Below are 17857 nucleotides of genomic sequence, written 5' to 3'. Positions count from 1 at the left end.
AATCAATCAAATATTACAAGGATAAAAATGAAATAAATCACGAAATACAAAAAGAGGTTAAAACTCCATCCATGCTACTTGATTATATGCATATGTAGCATCTTACGTAAATAAAAAAGAGAGAAAATTATGGACGTGCCTTTCTAATTCAAGTAGGATCAAATTTGTAGGGCCAACATATGTATAGTTTAAATTGAAAAAGAATTTCATCATTAAGTAATTTACAATTAGATTCTTAAATTATATAAATATTTAAGGGCATAAAGGTTAATCAATATTTCGAGTATATTTTAGTCGTTCAATATTTAACATAAATTATTCGTGCTTTTATAATAATATAGATATAGATAAATACTTTTATATATATATTAGCTGGTAAAAAAAAAAAATAGTGGAGAGTTGAGCAAACGTGCGGTGTGTGGGAGAAGCGCGAGTTTGGTGGGACAGTAGGGCAGAAGAGAAGAAATTAGAAAATGTCTTACTCACCAACAGTCTCAAAATCCTCTGAGCCTCTGCAGGCAGCCGCTCTCTTCGGAACTCAACGTCTCTTTGTTTTTCTCACTTTCTTCCTCACACATACACACACTTTCTCAGAGTTTTTTCTTCTCGTTTTATCCGTAGCTACCAACTCTATATCTTTCTCTCTCTCTCTCTCTCTTTCTTCTATTCTTCATCTTCTACTTCTTCTGTTACTTCTTCTATGGCGACAATGAATCTACCTACAGGACTACACGCCACGGCTAAACCAGCGTCATTGGATCGCCTTTCCTCGGCCAAGAACGTCGGTGATTTGTTCTTCTCCGATTCTCGTCACAGGAAACGAGTGAATACTTGGAATCAAATCATGGCCGTTCAATCACCTGAGCATATTCATGGCGTTAATAACAATGTTTATGCCAATTATGTTAATTTCAATGTACCATCTGTAAGTTTCTTCAGCTCTTTATTGACGAATGATTAATGACCTGGACTTTTGTTTATTCCTTATTCTTTCTATTTTACATGTGAAGCACTATAGTTCTCCCCTTTGCCGTTTGTTAAAGTTGCCCCCTTGCATGAAATACTTCCCGGCTAGTGCAGGACAGGGGAGGGCGGCGTATATCTTATGGAGCATTTATCTTGCATTTGAACCAGGAGGCTGTTTCCGTGCCTCCTACTCTTTCCTACAGTTCACCAAAGAAGCAACGTCAACGCTAGTGGTGGAGCCTAAAATTCTAACAAGCGGATTCAGAAACCATTACACTAAAAAGTTTTCTTTATATAAAGGGGATATATATAAAACTATTTTTTAAACCTATATATGCAGTACAACCAGCGAAGGGGATTCAGTTGAACCCCCTTCACCATACATAGCTCCGCCACTGGTCAAGGCTGACCCTCTAAACCAAGTGCAATAGAATAGATGCGGAAGTATGTGAATTTTAATTGGCAGGAATGAAAGTCATTCTTGAGAAAATGCATCCCCTTAATTTTACTCTAGCTAAACTTTTAAGTAAATGGAGGGATGTGAATTCCTCTAGATTATCTAGCAATTGGTGCTAGTCTAGTGTACTCTGTTAGCTTATTTATTACACTTGACTTTCATTCATGAACTGGTCCTATGCTTGTGATTTATCTGAAAGCAAATATAAAGATCCTCCAAATGCAGAGTGGTCTCCATGAGTTTGCTTTACATTGTGATTCATTGCATGTATTCCGTCGTAGTAGTATCTCCAAAAGCAGGATTACGTCATTGAGCCATTAATAATAATTTCTGAAGGTCTTGAGAATCTGACGGAATCTTGTTAAAGTATCACTAGACTCCCATATGAACTGTTGATGCTGAATTTAATTGGAAGAATTGCAAACCATGTTGCCTCATGGTGCATTTTTTTCTAGATATCTCAGAGAAGGGCAAAAAGAGGAACATATGAAAAGAGAGCAAAGAAATTCAAACCATTTCCTTCTAGTGAAGAGCTTAGTACCTCTGACACTTTGTGCATGCCTTTTCGAATGTTTTCAAGTTTAATAGATGTTTTTTAATTTGAGCAAAATGAGCACCATTTGTTTCCTGTAACAGTAAATATATACTTTGAACATTCTAATGTGTTATTTGTCCTTAAAAGCAAGTTATGATAATTTTGTCCCTTCTGTGGTTCAGTCCAGTGGTTACAGTCTGGGGCAAGAAAGTGTGTATCTGAACTCTCCAAGAAAAACCAAGATAGTTTGCACCATTGGTCCCTCCACAAGCTCACGGGAGATGATATGGAAATTGGCAGAGGCTGGAATGAACGTGGCCCGTCTGAATATGTCACATGGAGACCACGCATCGCATCAGAGAACGATTGACCTTGTTAAAGAATACAATGCTCAATTTGAGGACAAGGTTATAGCAATAATGTTGGACACTAAGGTAATGCTTATTATTAGCTTTATAGCTGCAATTAATAGTTTCTGTTTAAAATGTATGTTTGAGACAGTAATAGCATTGGTCGAAGCACCCGAGGATGTGACCTAGTGATCAATAAAGTGGGTGCAAACCTTGGAGATCAGGTTCAAATCTTGGTAGAGACAAACATCACTAGGTGATTTCTTCCTATAAGCTCAGCTTTATTGGGCAGAATTACCCAGTAGTTGTGTTGGTGGATGATAACAAGTACTCGGAAGCTGGCCCAGTGACTACCGTTGTAAAAAGGAAAGAATATTAATATGATAGGTCTAATATTTTGCCGGTTGGAGTGGTCTACTTGTGTCCAGCACTTTTTGGGTATTCAATTGACCTTCCTTTTTCTATTGTTTGGAGTGTCAATATCATAAGAAAATATGTGTAGCTTCATTGGCTTTTGACCCATTGAGATGACCAAAAAATTTCACCATTTCGATTTTGCTAATCCTTGGGAACACTGTGAGAAGGGTATTGGGGGGGGGGGGGATGGTGGTGGTGGTGGTGGTAGAGTAATGAAGGTGAAGGGACAAAACATCCTTTTCATATATCAAACAAAAACTTGGGCTCCTTTCCTTTATAAACTAAGTCTGGGATGATTAGATGGTAAAACTGTTTTTCAGGTGATCTATTCTGTGTATGCTGAGGCCTGCCGGACATGTTCCTTAATATTATTTTTCTTATTCTATCAAAGAGAACAGATTGGACACTGGACAATCCTGTCCATTTCTAGTCATTGTAGCTACCACTTATCACTAGCATCACCAGAAAATAGACTTCAAACTTTTGGGTGCATGTGGAACTTGTATGCTGCTGTTCTGTTCGTTTGGTTTTGGGATTCACAATTTTGTAAATGGGTGTGGCAATTTAATTATTTTCAACTGATATGAGAGTCGTTGAACTGAGCTTTTGCTTTATGGCTTTGGGTACTTTTTATAGACCAACAACAACAACAACAAACCTAGTAGTTTCCCACAAGTGGGGTCTTCTGTTGAGATCCATCTTCTGTTGCTTGTTATTTTCATCTTCAATTGTAAAAAATGCCTAATGTTTCTTGTTGTTCTATGAACAAGTTACTGCATCGTGGATAACAATTATCAGTCGCCATTTACAATGTGCATAACCATGTTGTACCATGTGTTTTTTCTCATGCTTGACCTTTGTTTTACTATGAAGATGAAACCTGTCATTCGATGTTGAAAATAAATTGTTTATTTACTGTAAGATGAGATATAAGTTCTAGTATAAACAGGCACTATGCTAACAAGCTCCTTCCATTATATTCTTTGGTTGCCTGTGATATATCTTGTAGGGACCTGAGGTGAGAAGTGGAGATGTGCCCAAACCAATTCTCCTTAAGGAGGGTCAAGAATTCAACTTTACCATTAAAAGAGGAGTCAGCACAGAAGACACCGTTAGTGTAAATTATGATGATTTCATAAATGATGTGGAGGCCGGAGACATACTACTCGTTGATGGTAATTGAATTTCTTTTAATTCATTTTGCTTAGCTAAAACAAAGCTATAGCACAAACAATGTTCTAAAAAGGCAAAACTGGGACTTGCTTCAGGATGAGAAACTTTAAAAAACGCCTTTGGGTGAACGGGGAAGGCACTTGTCTCACCGTGAGCAGTTCGCCTTGTAGGCCCCCCTCCCAAATTCCTTAGTTAGCCCTTGTCTCCTCAATAGCTCTATTTTTTTTTTCAAAATCTCTATTCATTGATCACGAATCAGAAGTTTAGAACATTGCAACTTGAATGGAGTCTTAATATCTCATATTCTTTGACTGAGAACACCATGAGGAGAGTTTCAAATGGAACCTTTCATATGAAAGTTTTCATGTCTTAACTTTTCTTAGTCTTCACTAGTCAGTTCTCCATATTTTTCTCTTCAAATCTTGCTTTTCTACTCTATGGTTGATAACAATATTGTCATTTTTGTGTTCATGAGATATGGTACTTATTTATTTTATAGTAAGTGTTAATGAGTAACAACCTACAACTAATTATATTCAAAATATTACTTTTCTGTAATGAGTAATGATTTATACTATTTTACTACAGTGAGTTGTTTCTTAGTTTATTAACTAGTTGGAGCACACTATTGGAATTTGATTATGTAATTGTGAATAATTCTTCCAAGACTAAATATCATTTTCTGATTATTTTCATCTCAAACGTAAATTCAATAATGAGAAGAGTAGTCTTTGGATCCAGATTTGCTATCAATTTTTTCTGTCTCTTGGAAAAAAACTTTTAGACCCATAAAATATCAAATACGTGCTCTGCTTCATCCAGGTGGGATGATGTCATTAGCTGTGAAATCGAAAGCCAGCGATATAGTGAAATGTGAAGTTATTGATGGAGGAGAACTGAAATCGAGACGGCATCTAAATGTAAGAGGAAAAAGTGCCACCCTGCCTTCAATAACAGGTTATTCAATTTCTGGACCCCTACCTCCCTACAATATTTTGCTTACTCAGTTGTTCTTCTAAGATCACGTGTTAGCTTGATTTTTTTTGTAACTTATACAGAGAAAGACTGGGATGATATTAAGTTTGGTGTGGACAATCAAGTCGACTTCTACGCCGTTTCTTTTGTGAAGGATGCTAAGGTGGTCCATGAATTGAAAGATTACCTGAAAAGTAAAGTGTCTGCTACCCATTATGTTTTTTTTTTGTTTGGGATAAGATCTTCTGCCTATTATGTTTATAGGGATGCAACCTTGTCATAGCTTTTCATGGTTAATGTCTGTTTGTTTAAGTTGGAAGAGCTATTCTGCAGGCTGTAATGTAGATATTCATGTTATTGTAAAGATTGAAAGTGCAGACTCTATTCCAAATCTCCACTCGATCATTTCCGCTTCTGATGGGGTTAGTTCAATCTTTTGAAAATGTTGTCTAATTAATTTACTTCAGTAATCACTCATGCTATTTTTGCTATGTTAGTGTGTGTGTGTGTGTATGCGTGTGTGTAGGGTAAGGCTCCGTAAAGAAAAAAATAGCAGTATCAATGGTGTCTTGCTTTTATTTATCGAGTAAAGGATGATGCAGTGAAGATGTTGGTGAAAATTAAAATGAATTCTCAAGATATGGTGAGCCCTTTTACAGAAATGTGAGGAGCAAAGAACACATACAATAGGGTGCATCAGTAGTCACTCTATGATAATCAACTTGCTAGAATTATGTAAACCCGAAAAAAAGTGAAGTTAAACATTCGACAGACTTGCGCACTAAAAATTCTGAGCGTTTTAATCTTTTTCTTCCTTAGACATCCACATCCCATCAGAACAGTAAACCATGTACAATGAGAAAAGGATTGCTTCATGCTATGATGAACAGTATATGAAAGGTTCATGTGGAACTGTTGAGCTTCATTTGGATGGAAGGAAGCAGAAGAAAAGGAGAAGAAACAAGTGACAGTACTAGCTTTCAAAAGCTTCGGCATTCCTTATTTTAACTAGTTTGGCTGTTGAAGGCTGCGAGAAGCCTTAGATTGTCATCAATCCTTCTCCATAGTATTTTATACATCTAGGCAATATCTTGGCTGTAAGGTTTTCGATGGATGCCTATCAGGAATCTTTCCTGGAAACTTTGTAGGACTTTTTAATAGCAACACTTGACTTCTGATTTGCTTTCTTGGAATACGCGTGTTTTGGAAGTTTTTGGCTGCAGTAGAAATTATTAATAGGAGACGTAGGAAAGCTGTAAAAATATAGTTGTAGTCTTATGAAGAAGGGATGGTCAATCTTCTTGTGTAGTTCTTGTTGCTTCCCCAGAACGCTCTTCGTACTAATGGGTGGTGTCTCAAAGCTTATTGACAATTCTACTGGTGAAGCAGTTGTTTAATTTAGCAATATCAAGCTGCCCGTCTAAGCCAAAGTACTCCTATTACAGAAATTTGATCTTTTAACTGATAATAGCAATTACTTTAACATCTTCTTGGATATTTTTCTTATGTTATGCAACTGTTGATAGGCAATGGTGGCCCGTGGTGATCTTGGGGCTGAGCTTCCAATTGAGGAAGTCCCATTGCTTCAGGTAATTTCAATGCTGATGCATAGAGCTTCTTTCATGATCCTTTTAATAGCTTACTACCTCTGTTATTAAGAACGGAGAGGGTGGGATCTTTAGAATACCATCTCTTCCTAGAAAAAGCTTATACGTTCCAATTTTCATCACTAACCACACCATCTTGGTTAATTTGGGTTGCCAAATTTATGTGATAAAACTAATCTATAGAAGAGATGCGGGTAATGGGTGAATATATTTGTTTAGCATTAATGTTGAATTTCACAATTTTTGTGTTACTATATTCCCATGGCAGGTTAACCAGCATGTTCAAAAGATATATTCCCCTGGCAACTGAACTAGACTGTTTTAATATGTTGCACAATTGCATAGGTTTGCGATCAAAACTCCTAGTAATTCAAGTGGAGAAACACTGCACTGCCGCTTATGAAATATATTCATGTTAGTTGACTAACTGAGTTGTGGAGTTTCCAGTTACGTTTGAACTATTTCTGCGCATCACTTTTGTCTACCTTTTTCTCCGATACAGCTGTAATGCCCATCGAAACAACCCTGTCATGTTTTATACAGCCTGTTAACAACCCCACCGGGATGCGTCTGCAGCAACCAAACCCCATCGCAAATATAGCAGAACAATTGTTCAACAAGACTCTTTTTTCATTCTTTCAGTCAGACCACAGTTTACTTTCCAAATACCTTTTATGCCTCTTTTCCTAACTTGGGTGTTGTGTGGTGTTATCATACTCTTGTCAAAGGTTAGTGACTTATCGTCAATTTTGGTCGCAAGGGAATGATTATTCTATTTCTGATGTAATTGGAAGAAACCAACAGAAAAATGTTTGCAAGTTTAGGAAGTCATTGTTTCTATTTCTTAACATAATCAATTTTATTTTTCTTTGTTAAAATCAATTTTAAGTGGTAGAATTACTGAAACAGGATTTACAGACCACTGAACTGCATTCCTTATAGCCACAGTCAATGATCTTTTCTATTGGAGATATTCCTACCTCTCCAAACCTTTCGTATCTTACTTTAGGAACTTAGTGAGAACTAAAATTGCTATTGCATGTATCTACAGGAAGACATTATTAGAAGGTGTCGGAGCATGCAAAAAGCTGTAATAGTAGCGACGAACATGCTCGAAAGCATGATTGATCACCCAACCCCAACAAGGGCAGAAGTCTCAGACATTTCCATTGCAGTACGTGAAGGCGCTGATGCTGTAATGCTTTCAGGCGAAACCGCCCATGGGAAGTTAGTGTTGTTCTAGACACAGACTATTCCACATGCCTTCCCTATTTTCCGCTATCTGTCTTGGTTTCTATGACTGCTTTTCTACTATTTGCTTAAATTGATATCAGGTTTCTCTGCATGCATATTTGTTTTTATATCTCTGCATTGACTATTTTTCTATTATGGATGGCCAGATCCTCATGGTTATGTTCTTTTCTAGTATTCCCTTTCTTATGCCACTCCGTTTTCTTTTTCCTCCTTGGCTAATTCTGGAGTTATCAAATTGTCATGATGTATTCTCACTTGAGTTTGCAATGAGAATTTTTTTCTTTACTTTGCGTTTCCATTTGTTATACTATGTGTTATTCATTTTGTAAATATTGTACCATCTATTTCCATAAATGCATTAGGTATCCACTGAAGGCAGTTAAGGTGATGCATATTGTGGCATTAAGGACTGAGTCTAGCCTACAGAAAAGCACTAGTTCTCCTAGTCAATCTGCCGCCTATAAGGTACATATGCGGTGTATGTATAATATGTAATATTGGATCTTTATCTATTTTTGTGCTATGAAGTCAATTCTTTTCAGCTAGCCAGATTTTTTATTTCCCATATTGTCCAACCAGAAAACCACATTGATCTTTAATTGTTAAGTAAAATGCTTAATCTATTCACTATATTTTGCAGAGCCATATGGGTGAAATGTTTGCCTTCCACTCTTCTTCAATGGCTAATACCCTTAGCACTCCCATCATTGTCTTCACAAGAACTGGGTCCATGGCAATAATTTTAAGTCATAATCGGCCTTCATCAACAGTTTTTGCCTTCACAAACAAGTAAGTCCCCTTAAAGAAGTGCTATTACCTTTATTAATATTGTATCTTGATATATTTCAATGAGATCACTAATATTATTGTATCTCAAGGTGATTCGAATCATTTCACACTGTTTAAATGTTGAAGGAAGTTTTCAGTACTTAAATTTTGAGACTTGTCTTTGTGGAAGTTAGTTGGTTTTTAATTATTTTCTTGACAATCTTAGGATCTTATTGATTAATTTACCTTAAGTAAACTTGTGTTTATTTACTTCCCCATTCTGAAATAGTTCCAAAGCTTTTGACTGTGCCTATAATCAGGCTGTTCTCTGCCATGTCCCCTGTTTTATTTTGGAGTTTGCAACTCTGTTTGACATGTTGAGAAGACGATCTCTGAAGAAAAAGTTCATAATTGGAACAAAATATTTGGGGGGGGGGGGGGTCAGTATTTTCAACATGGGAGGTCAAGAAATCTTGATGGAGATTCTTAATCTTGTTCTTGTCTACCATGTGAATTTCTCATCTCTCTCTCTCTCTCTCTCTCATATACTCATCTGTGTGTATTGTTTTATGTACATTTATATATGTATGTGTTGACACGGGGCGTGCATTTATCTTTTTGTGCCAGTGAAAGGGTGAAGCAGCGTCTTGCTCTGTATCATGGTGTCGTGCCTATATATATGAAGTTTTCAAGTGACGCAGAGGAGACCTTTTCTCGAGCTATCAAGCTTTTGTTGGTTAGTGATCATTCCTTTTCTTTTTAATGCTGTATTTCCCTCAGCATTTCTTGTTCGGGGGTGCTCCATGTACACAAGGGTAATCTTTTTGTTTCCTGCATCCTGTAGAGCAAAAGCTTAGTGAAGGATGGGCAATATGTCACTCTTGTCCAAAGTGGAGCACAACCAATCTGGCGAAGACATTCTACTCACCATATACAAGTCCGTAAGGTCCAAAGTTGATACGTGTAGCAACCATTTATTTTTGTGTAATCACGTCGAGTGGTAAACATCTAGGATACAGTTTTTCAAAGTTTCTTGTATACAGTTGCCTTTTTTCCCCCCCTTCTTAAGTTGTTCCTTATTTGATGAAACTGGAGAAGTCTTCTTAAAACTTCAATTCTAGACACAGATGTTTCTGTAATTGGCATTGTTGTATTATATGAACTTTCTGGCAGATGGAAGCTTAAGTTTTGTTAACTGCGTGTAGCATCATTGGAAATTTATTTATCTGCTTTAGCCATGTGTGCAGTTGTCTTTATCACAGTTCCCTTTTGGATATGTCCTGGTGCATCAGAACTCAAAAACAATTCATCAGGATCACAGGCAAAGCAAAACAGAACTATTTAAAGGTTTTATATTGACACGGTTCCTCTGTACGATGGTTAATTTTTATTCCAAAAGCTGAATTCTTGACTGTTCCTCAGAACTCGTTGGCTATTGAAATTTTTCTTGATGTAAAAACTGGTTAATGTTACACTTGTCCATATCAATGCAATTTGTGCTTTTAAGATGGATACTGGTTGTTCTGACCCTGACTTATCGAATTGGGGGATGGAGAATGTCACAACAACCTGCGAAATATTGGAAATTCAACTCATTTTGCTATTGAACTCCCAAATGCTTGTACAACTAATATGACGGAACCAACAAAATGTTAGTTAATTCTACAACTAATATGACAGAGCCAACAAAGTTACTAGCACTAAAACCAATCCATAACTCTCCATCTGTAGAAAGAGTTGAGGAGGCGTAGTTCTTCCTCTTATTTATTTAGTTCTGGCAACATACGCCTAAAAGTATGACAATTATTAGACTTTACATTTGTCCTCTTCCTTAAGTTGTTGAATCATTTCACCATGCTTTATAGCCTTGTACCACTTAGCACAGGCTATGTAAGCAACTAAATCTAAGATTGTCAAGGCAGCTAAGAGAAAGTAAAACCTGTCCAGATGACCCTTATTAAGATTTGCTGGGATCCATCCAGACATGTTGTCAGTTGTAGAAATTTTCATCACTACGCTCACGAGTAAGCTGCTGACGTAGTTTCCTAGTGATATCGATGTCATGCACAGTGCACTTCCGAAGCTTTTGAGTCCATCCGGTGCTTGTTCATTGAAAAACTCCAATTGGCCTACGTACATGAACACTTCTGAAGCTCCTATCAGAGAGTATTGAGGAATTTGCCATAAGATACTTAGAGAGCTTGAGCCTTGGTCTTTTCTAGCATACTTGAGCCTGTAGCACTCCACAATTCCTGCTGATAGCATTGCCATCACAGCTATGACAAGTCCAATACCCATCCGTTGACGTTGAGTTATCCCTACAGCCTCGCCCTTGTGCTTCTTTATCTTTTTCACAAAAGGATCAAGGACTCGGCGGTAGAGGAATATTACAACTGCTACACTCACGATGTCAAAGCTAGACATACTTGCTGCTGGTATCCTGAATTTCCCGATTGTACTTTTCATTGCGTCACCTTGTTCGACGAAGATTGAGGCCATTTGTGTGAAAACTACAGAATAAATTATAGTACATAGCCAAATTGGCAGCAGCCTCAAGATACATTTCACCTCTTCAACTTGTGAAATTGGGCAGAGGCGCCATGGGTTGCGATTGCTCTGCTTCTCATTGGATGTGATCAAAGCTGCTTTATCCAAAAACCTATGTTTAATAAGATCAATTAGAGTATCTCAAATTAATACACGGCCACAAATTAGTAGTTTTAACTCACTTGAAACCTTGGGTGTGGAGCATTTTTCTAGCAGCAGTTGTGGAGCTCTCGTCATATAATGCTGCATCTTCATTCTCTGGAATCTCTACTCCCCACTTGTTGGATGCAGCGATTATAACTTGGGAAAACCTGGTTATAGGGTTGCCACTAGACCTAAATTGCCTATACTTGAGGGTGCCTCCAAGAAAGAGCAACAACGCAGCAAAAGCAGACGCAGCAGATGCCCAAAAACCAAGAGCCCACATCCCGTCATCCTCAAAGTAGTCTAAAATGGTGTTAGAAAAAAGTGAACCAAGGTTCAGGGCCAAGTAGAAGTAGCTGAAGAAGGCCTGTTTGGATTGTTTCTCTCTTGGATCATGCTCATCGAACTGATCAGCTCCAAAGGTAGCAATGTTAGGTTGGTAGCCTCCATATCCTAGACCAATCATGTACACAGAGATGTAGAATAGACTAATCTCCACCGTTGAATGCGCTCCACATAGAGTTGTTCGATCCCCACAACCTTTCGGTTTGAGCAAATAAAGTTGAGACGCCAGTGATAATAGTACTAATCCCTGTTAACAAGTGCATCATTAAGAGCAAGACTGACAAGTATGAACATAAAACTTAGGATAGATATTATCACATAGATGGATACTTACAATCACATAGATGACCTGAAAAATGGCACAACTTTTGAATCTTCCCCAGTAAGAGTCACTAAGAAAAGCACCAACAAGAGAGAAGATGTACACAGTGCCAGTCCATTTGCTCACACTATTAGCAGCCTCAGCATTGTTTTCTTGCATCACTCTTGTCAGGAACAACACCAAATTCACCCCAACACCAAAAAAGGCAAGAGTAGCTAAACCTTGATTTACTGAATAAAATCACAGGGAAAACAAAATCAGATATAGAAATTTAGGTGATCCATTTTATTGCTCAATGATAGGACATTCGTTTATAAGATAGTTGAATCAATCAATCTGTTTACATTCTCCTATTCTCCTACATACATAGTGCGATTATGTAGCTAACTAGGTAAATCAATCAATGATCAAGACCAAGGCTCAACTTTAGCCTCTCAAGTAAAGTAAGATAAAAGAGCATCAGTCTATGAGATAGTTGAATCAAGTAATTTTAGTTATATGGATGTTAAATTATTGGGATTTAGCATGGCTAACTCGGTAAATCGATCAATCTATAACAAGACACACTTGCAGAATGTAGACAACTTTCAACTTTCAACTTTAGCCTCTCCATAAGATAATTAATAGAGCGTCCGTATATGAGATAGTTGAATCAATCAATTTGGTTATATGGATGTTACATGAAGTCTCCTAAATATGTATAGTGGGGTTTAGTGACTAAATCGGTAAATCAATCAATCAATCAATGTCAAGACACAGTTGTGAAAATGTGGAGAACTTTCAACTTTAGCCTCTCAAGTAAGATGGAAAGACCACCACAAGTTGTGGCAAAGTATTTCTACTAGGTTTGATAATTTGGTCACTTCAATAGACCTATCATTTCTTTCCTTTCCAATCAATTCTTGTCAAAGTGATATTCACAATGCGTTTTACTGTTTTAGATTTATAGTTGCAATTAGTGACAATTGTGCACCTACAAAGGTAGTTAACACTTACAAAGGTAGTTAACCATGACATACGGATATTCCTATAGCATTCAGGGGTCGTTTGGTGGGGTATAAGAATAGTACTGAATATGGTGTATTAGTAATTTGGGATTAGTAATGCTGTGATTAGTTATGCTGAGATTATTTCTTATCGATTGTTTGATTTGGTGTATTAATGGTTTTGAAAGCGCAATTTTGTCTTTATACATGCTTATCTATGTATTAAAAATTATGGTATTGCTAATGCCATGAAACACTATGTATAAGAATAGTACTGAATATGGTGTATAACTAATACAAATATTAGTTATCATAAGTTGAAAAATATTACTCCCTCCGGTCCACTTTAAGTGATTTTTTGACTTTTTTTTTGTGGTCCACAATATTTGATTTTTTCAAATATCTAGAAAGAATTAACTTCTTTTTTTCAAAGTTGCCCATGGAATAAAGAGCATAGGAGTATTTGTTGTATTTCCAATGAACAAATTAAGGTTAATATGGTCAATTACATTGTTAATTAAAGCTAAAAGATGAATTTTTTAAAATGTGTGAAAACAACCAAAAAATTAGTTAAAGTGGACCAGAGGGAGTACCACACAAGAGATTAATAATAACAAAGCTAATACACGTATTATTTTCCCTAATATATCCTACCAAACGACCCCTTAGACCGCTCAATAGTGGAAGGTGATCTTTTTCTATGCCATGTTGTGGAAAGAAATAAAATAATTTTGCTTCCTCTTTAAACCAAGCCACTACCTAAGCAAGCACTCAAATGTCAAAACTTGCCAACACTATGTCCTAATGTCAAAACTTACCAATACACTATGCCCTAATGTCAAAACTTGCCAACACTATGCCCTTTTTGCCAATTTTGTGCATGAGAAGAACTCCAATCATTAATTATTTTGCCTTGATAGATCTTATGTAACCTATTTGTCATCTTATTTTTTCTAACAAAATAAAGCACCCTTATAATTAAGGCATGCATAATGACTTTAATTTTGTTGTTGTTGTTGTTATTATTGTTTATATGCAATAAATCTTTCCATGCTCCATTCGACATGTTTTCCTTCTTCTTCTCCTAATAGTAGAATGACCAATCAAGGCATGCAAAAATCCTCCCTTCCGGACTTGTCACTACATTCTCAATTAACGAAGGTATGACCAATCAAGAAATGTGATAAGAACACTGATATGCCTTTCTACCTTTAATACGTCATTCTTGTACGTACTACGCCAATGACCAATCATAAAACGTGATAAGAACACTTACATTTGCCGATACACCTTTCAGACTTTTAATACGTCATCCTTCTATGTACTAGGCCAATGACCAATCATAAAACAGAACACTGATATTCATACACGCGCCTTTCAATTTATAATATGTCATCCTTCTATTAGGCCAATTAATGCATAAGATCGAATAGAATCCGAATTCTATATCCACGCATACCATGTGTTTTTCTCCTGCAGCTTACATAGTTGTAGTAAGTTGACACCAAACTTAATTTATACCGCATCTTGTTATATATATATATATATATATATATATATATATGCATTTCCATTTTGGTTTCCTTCAACTTTTGTGAAATTCATAAAACTTATCATCCTACATCCCTCGACACATCCATCCTCAATATCTCATAGCAAACAAACTTACAATCATGATCTCTGAATACAATCCATCTGATCAAATAATTATTTTGGAAAAAATGAAAACACACACAAAAACAAAAATTAGGATAAGCAAATCCTGGTCAATAATATGGGGGGGCACCAAGAACAAAATTTTGTCATTATATGACGTGGCACCTAGAATCGCATGAATATATTTACGTGTCAGAAAAGTCTTTTCTATTACTGCATGCATGCTTTTGTCACACCCCCTCCTTTTTTCTCTCTCTCTTCTTCCACAGAGTTTTTGCTATTACTGCCAAATTCATATCACAAAAGTACAGAGAAACTGGAAGTTTTTTCTCTGATCTCTCTCAACCCCCTCCCCCAACCAAACCCAAGCCCATAATACGTACAAGTTTATATACGTATATATCTAGCTGTCAAAATGAGAGAACCCTCTTGTGACACGTGTCGACTTTGCACTTTTGAACTTTTGTCATATTCCAGTTTCCTTGCATATGATAGCTGGCTTCATTTATTAACTCACAATTTCCCAGAGTGATCAACCTTTATTTAAAACTTTTATTTGTTTACACTAAAATAGAAAAGAAAAATAAATCTTGAAGAAGTTGGCAACTCTAAGAAGACCACCTTTTCCACACGCCAAGTAATAAACAAAGGGAAAAATTAAAAATAAGTCAGTGAAGTCAGAGAAATTAATACTATATACAAAGTGTGACATAATCTTAAAATTTTATAAGGTGGGAAACGCTATATATATAAAATATAAAAGAAAGATAAGCAGAGTGTAATATCAGTTTTTCTTCCTTCTTTTTCCATATATTACTCAAGATAAAACTGTTGTTTTTGTGTAAAAGAAGAAAAAGCTTACAGAGAAGTATAATTCCAGCCTTCCATGTCCCAGTTTTTCCTCTGATTGCAGGCATTCCATGAAAATCAACAGTTCCATCATTAGTGCACTCTTCTTCTTCTCCTTTCAGCTTCACCTGATGATTAGTGAAATACGCTAGGTGATCATTCTCTTTCACTTTCTTGAAAAAATATACTATAATAGAAAAGGAAAATGTGTTCTCTTTGCATGAGAAGATTATAAAGATAGAAATCTAATGCTTTTTAATTCTTGTTACTTTACTTTGTGTCTTATAGAGAATTAAAAAGATAGGTGAATGGTTGGCACTAGGAATAAGGAAGAGAGCTAATTAACGTTAATTCTTGATTTTATAACTAATTAATACTCTTGATCAAGAGAAAGAAAGTAAGTAGATGATGAGTAAAAAATTACCTCTTTGGAGAGTTCCAAGCAAGCCATTGATGATGACTTCAAATTTATGGGAAAGGGGACAAGTGAGTGTTTTGATGGTGGAAATGAAGAAAGCAAACAAGGAGGTTGAGTGTAAATGAAAGTGAGTAATTTGTATTTATAGAGGTTTGAGAGACTTAATTAGTAACTGGACGGTGGAGATCATTGGAGGAAAAAGCCAAATGAGAGAGATCTAATGGTAGTAATATGACCCAATTTTCATAAGGATTTAAATTGTATATACTAATAATTATAAAGATTCTTTTATACTGTCAAAAAAAAAATTAAATTGTGATAGCAAATAAGAAAGAATTACTCAAGTAATAAGCATCATCCACTTCAAACTCTAAAGTTGCGGGTTCAAATCACCAAGAGAACAAAGTAAAGAGTTCTTGGGGATGAATTAAAAAAAAAAACAAATTTTGTGATATTATTTATTATTTTATCAATTACACAAAATATTTAATAATAAATTTACCCGTAATTATTAAATAAGTGAAATAAGTGACTTGAATATGTAAATATTATTAACACATAGGAGTGAGCTTAATTTGTTTTTTGGGAGTGAGCTTAATTTTGATGGTGATATAAGTACCATACATGAAACCTAATATTGAGGGTCCCTTACTATGTCCGTCTTGTCTCTCAAATTGCTTTGATTTTGACACATGAAACATTCATTTTAATGCTTTGTTGAAAGACTTGACAACCTAAGTTTAAAAGTGGAACTTACCTTTAAAATTGGATGCTTTAAATAATTAAGCATCATGCATAATTAAGAGTCCGTTTGGACATACTAAATTTTTTTCTTTTTTTCAATAAATTTTATTTATTTTCGAAATCAACGTTTGTTTATAAAATTTCTAATTTTCACTTGAAGATGCATTTTGAAAATTTTCAAAAATTTAAAAAACTCCAAAAAGCTGTTTTTAAAAATTTTCACTCAAATCACTCGCAAAACTTCAAAAACAATCCAAAATTATATTCATGTCCAAACACAACTCTAAATTTCAAATACCATTTTCACTTAAAAAATATTTTCTCCTATTTTGGAATTTTACAATTCTTATGTCCAAACGCCCACTTAGTCTTTTCTTTCCTTTTACTTCCGCTTTGAAGTATTGTGGATATTTAAACCTAAGATCTTACAACTTAATTACTAATTGTGTGGTGGGAATACTGAAATAATATCCCATCTGTTCTTCAATTGCTATTTCTCGAAGACTTGCCTGGTAATCCTAGGAATTAGAGTGATTATAACTGAAGTACATGTAATTTGGAAGAAAATAACAAGGAAGATCAAAGGGAAAATATGTAGAAAGTTTACTTTGGCAATTTTGGCAGCATTGGTATATAGAATATCGAAAGCCAGAAATGAAGCTTTGTGGAATCAGAGAATACCATGCCCTGCTACAGTGTGTGAGCAGATAAACCAAGAATGCAAGATTCGAGTAAGTGCACAACATACCAGAAGAGAGAGTAAGAAAGGTAGAGAATAGATAGAAAATTTGTATAGAACATTTGATAAGTTAATTATGTGTCTTTTATTTTGATGATTTAACAAACGTCAGAGAACCAGATAGGGAACCTGATACAATTGGTTCATCTACGTTCAGAGCAACAAGTCAAATGTCTTGTACAAGTCTCAATGAAATCAGATAAGGGAATAACAGAGGGAACATATAGAGATCAGTTCCTCCGATTACAGTACAAGTCAACTCTAACAACTGTTAAAGTTGTTGCACTCCACACGCAACAGTGCATCAACACTGTTGAAGCATGCTATGTACCGGACACTCCCTTACATTATCTTTGATGACCTCACTTATATATTACCAACATGAGGCAAGAGATTCAACACACTTGCAAAACCTAAATATTAATTACTCTCAAGTGTGTAACTGCCTTCATTCTCCCAAAGACAATGAAGAACAAAACAGCAACATAACAAAGGACCAGATCCCATCATCGATTACATCGTGTGTCCTTTAGTATTGTTGTGTCTTTGTTCATGTTATTCACTTGTAATTCCTACTCAGCTTTTTAGAAGCATTTCGTAGGACA

At 35.8% G+C, this 17857-nt stretch overlaps 2 protein-coding genes across 3 annotated transcripts; one reads left to right on the top strand and one right to left on the bottom strand.

The window, feature by feature from the left end:
- Window positions 1–500: 500 nt before the first annotated feature.
- LOC104090286 (pyruvate kinase isozyme G, chloroplastic) lies at window positions 501–9697 on the top strand. The gene is made up of 12 exons (XM_009595352.4): window positions 501–925; window positions 2141–2392; window positions 3735–3900; window positions 4721–4855; window positions 4957–5067; window positions 5207–5295; window positions 6400–6462; window positions 7532–7707; window positions 8097–8199; window positions 8375–8523; window positions 9130–9238; window positions 9347–9697. The coding sequence occupies exons 1-12, from the start codon at window positions 701–703 to the stop codon at window positions 9458–9460; spliced, it is 1692 nt and encodes a 563-aa protein (XP_009593647.1). The 5' UTR covers window positions 501–700; the 3' UTR covers window positions 9461–9697.
- On the bottom strand, window positions 9563–15890 carry LOC104090287 (protein NRT1/ PTR FAMILY 7.3). Of its 2 annotated transcripts, XR_011410294.1 has the most exons (6): window positions 15776–15890; window positions 15365–15479; window positions 11873–12090; window positions 11232–11785; window positions 9878–11161; window positions 9563–9782 (listed from the first exon to the last, which is right to left on the bottom strand). XR_011410294.1 is itself a non-coding variant. In XM_009595354.4 (5 exons), exons 1-5 carry the CDS (start codon window positions 15800–15802, stop codon window positions 10309–10311), a joined length of 1767 nt encoding a protein of 588 aa, XP_009593649.1. In that variant the 5' UTR covers window positions 15803–15890; the 3' UTR covers window positions 9563–10308. The 2 variants fall into 2 exon arrangements, 1 of the variants encoding a protein (XP_009593649.1); XM_009595354.4 differs by having other exon boundaries at window positions 9563–11161.
- Window positions 15891–17857: the final 1967 nt, after the last annotated feature.

This window comes from Nicotiana tomentosiformis, chromosome 8 (genome assembly GCF_000390325.3).
Source record: "Nicotiana tomentosiformis chromosome 8, ASM39032v3, whole genome shotgun sequence".
Taxonomy (NCBI): Eukaryota; Viridiplantae; Streptophyta; class Magnoliopsida; order Solanales; family Solanaceae; genus Nicotiana; species Nicotiana tomentosiformis.
Note: the sequence above shows the minus strand (reverse complement) of the source record. Positions and strands in the feature narration are given on the sequence as shown.

What these genes read in the sequence shown, in the direction of transcription:
- LOC104090286 (XM_009595352.4), top strand. Translation starts at nt 701, where the DNA reads ATGGCGACAATGAATCTACCTACAGGACTACACGCCACGGCTAAACCA. An exon ending in CAATAATGTTGGACACTAAG is followed by an intron (nt 2,393 to 3,734) that starts GTAATGCTTATT and finishes TATATCTTGTAG; the next exon opens with GGACCTGAGGTGAGAAGTGG. An exon ending in ATTGAAAGATTACCTGAAAA is followed by an intron (nt 5,068 to 5,206) that starts GTAAAGTGTCTG and finishes GCTATTCTGCAG; the next exon opens with GCTGTAATGTAGATATTCAT.
- LOC104090287 (XM_009595354.4), bottom strand. Translation starts at nt 15,802, where the DNA reads ATGGCTTGCTTGGAACTCTCCAAAGAG. An exon ending in GCTTGGAACTCTCCAAAGAG is followed by an intron (nt 15,480 to 15,775) that starts GTAATTTTTTAC and finishes ACTAATCATCAG; the next exon opens with GTGAAGCTGAAAGGAGAAGA. An exon ending in CTCCACACCCAAGGTTTCAA is followed by an intron (nt 11,162 to 11,231) that starts GTGAGTTAAAAC and finishes TATTAAACATAG; the next exon opens with GTTTTTGGATAAAGCAGCTT.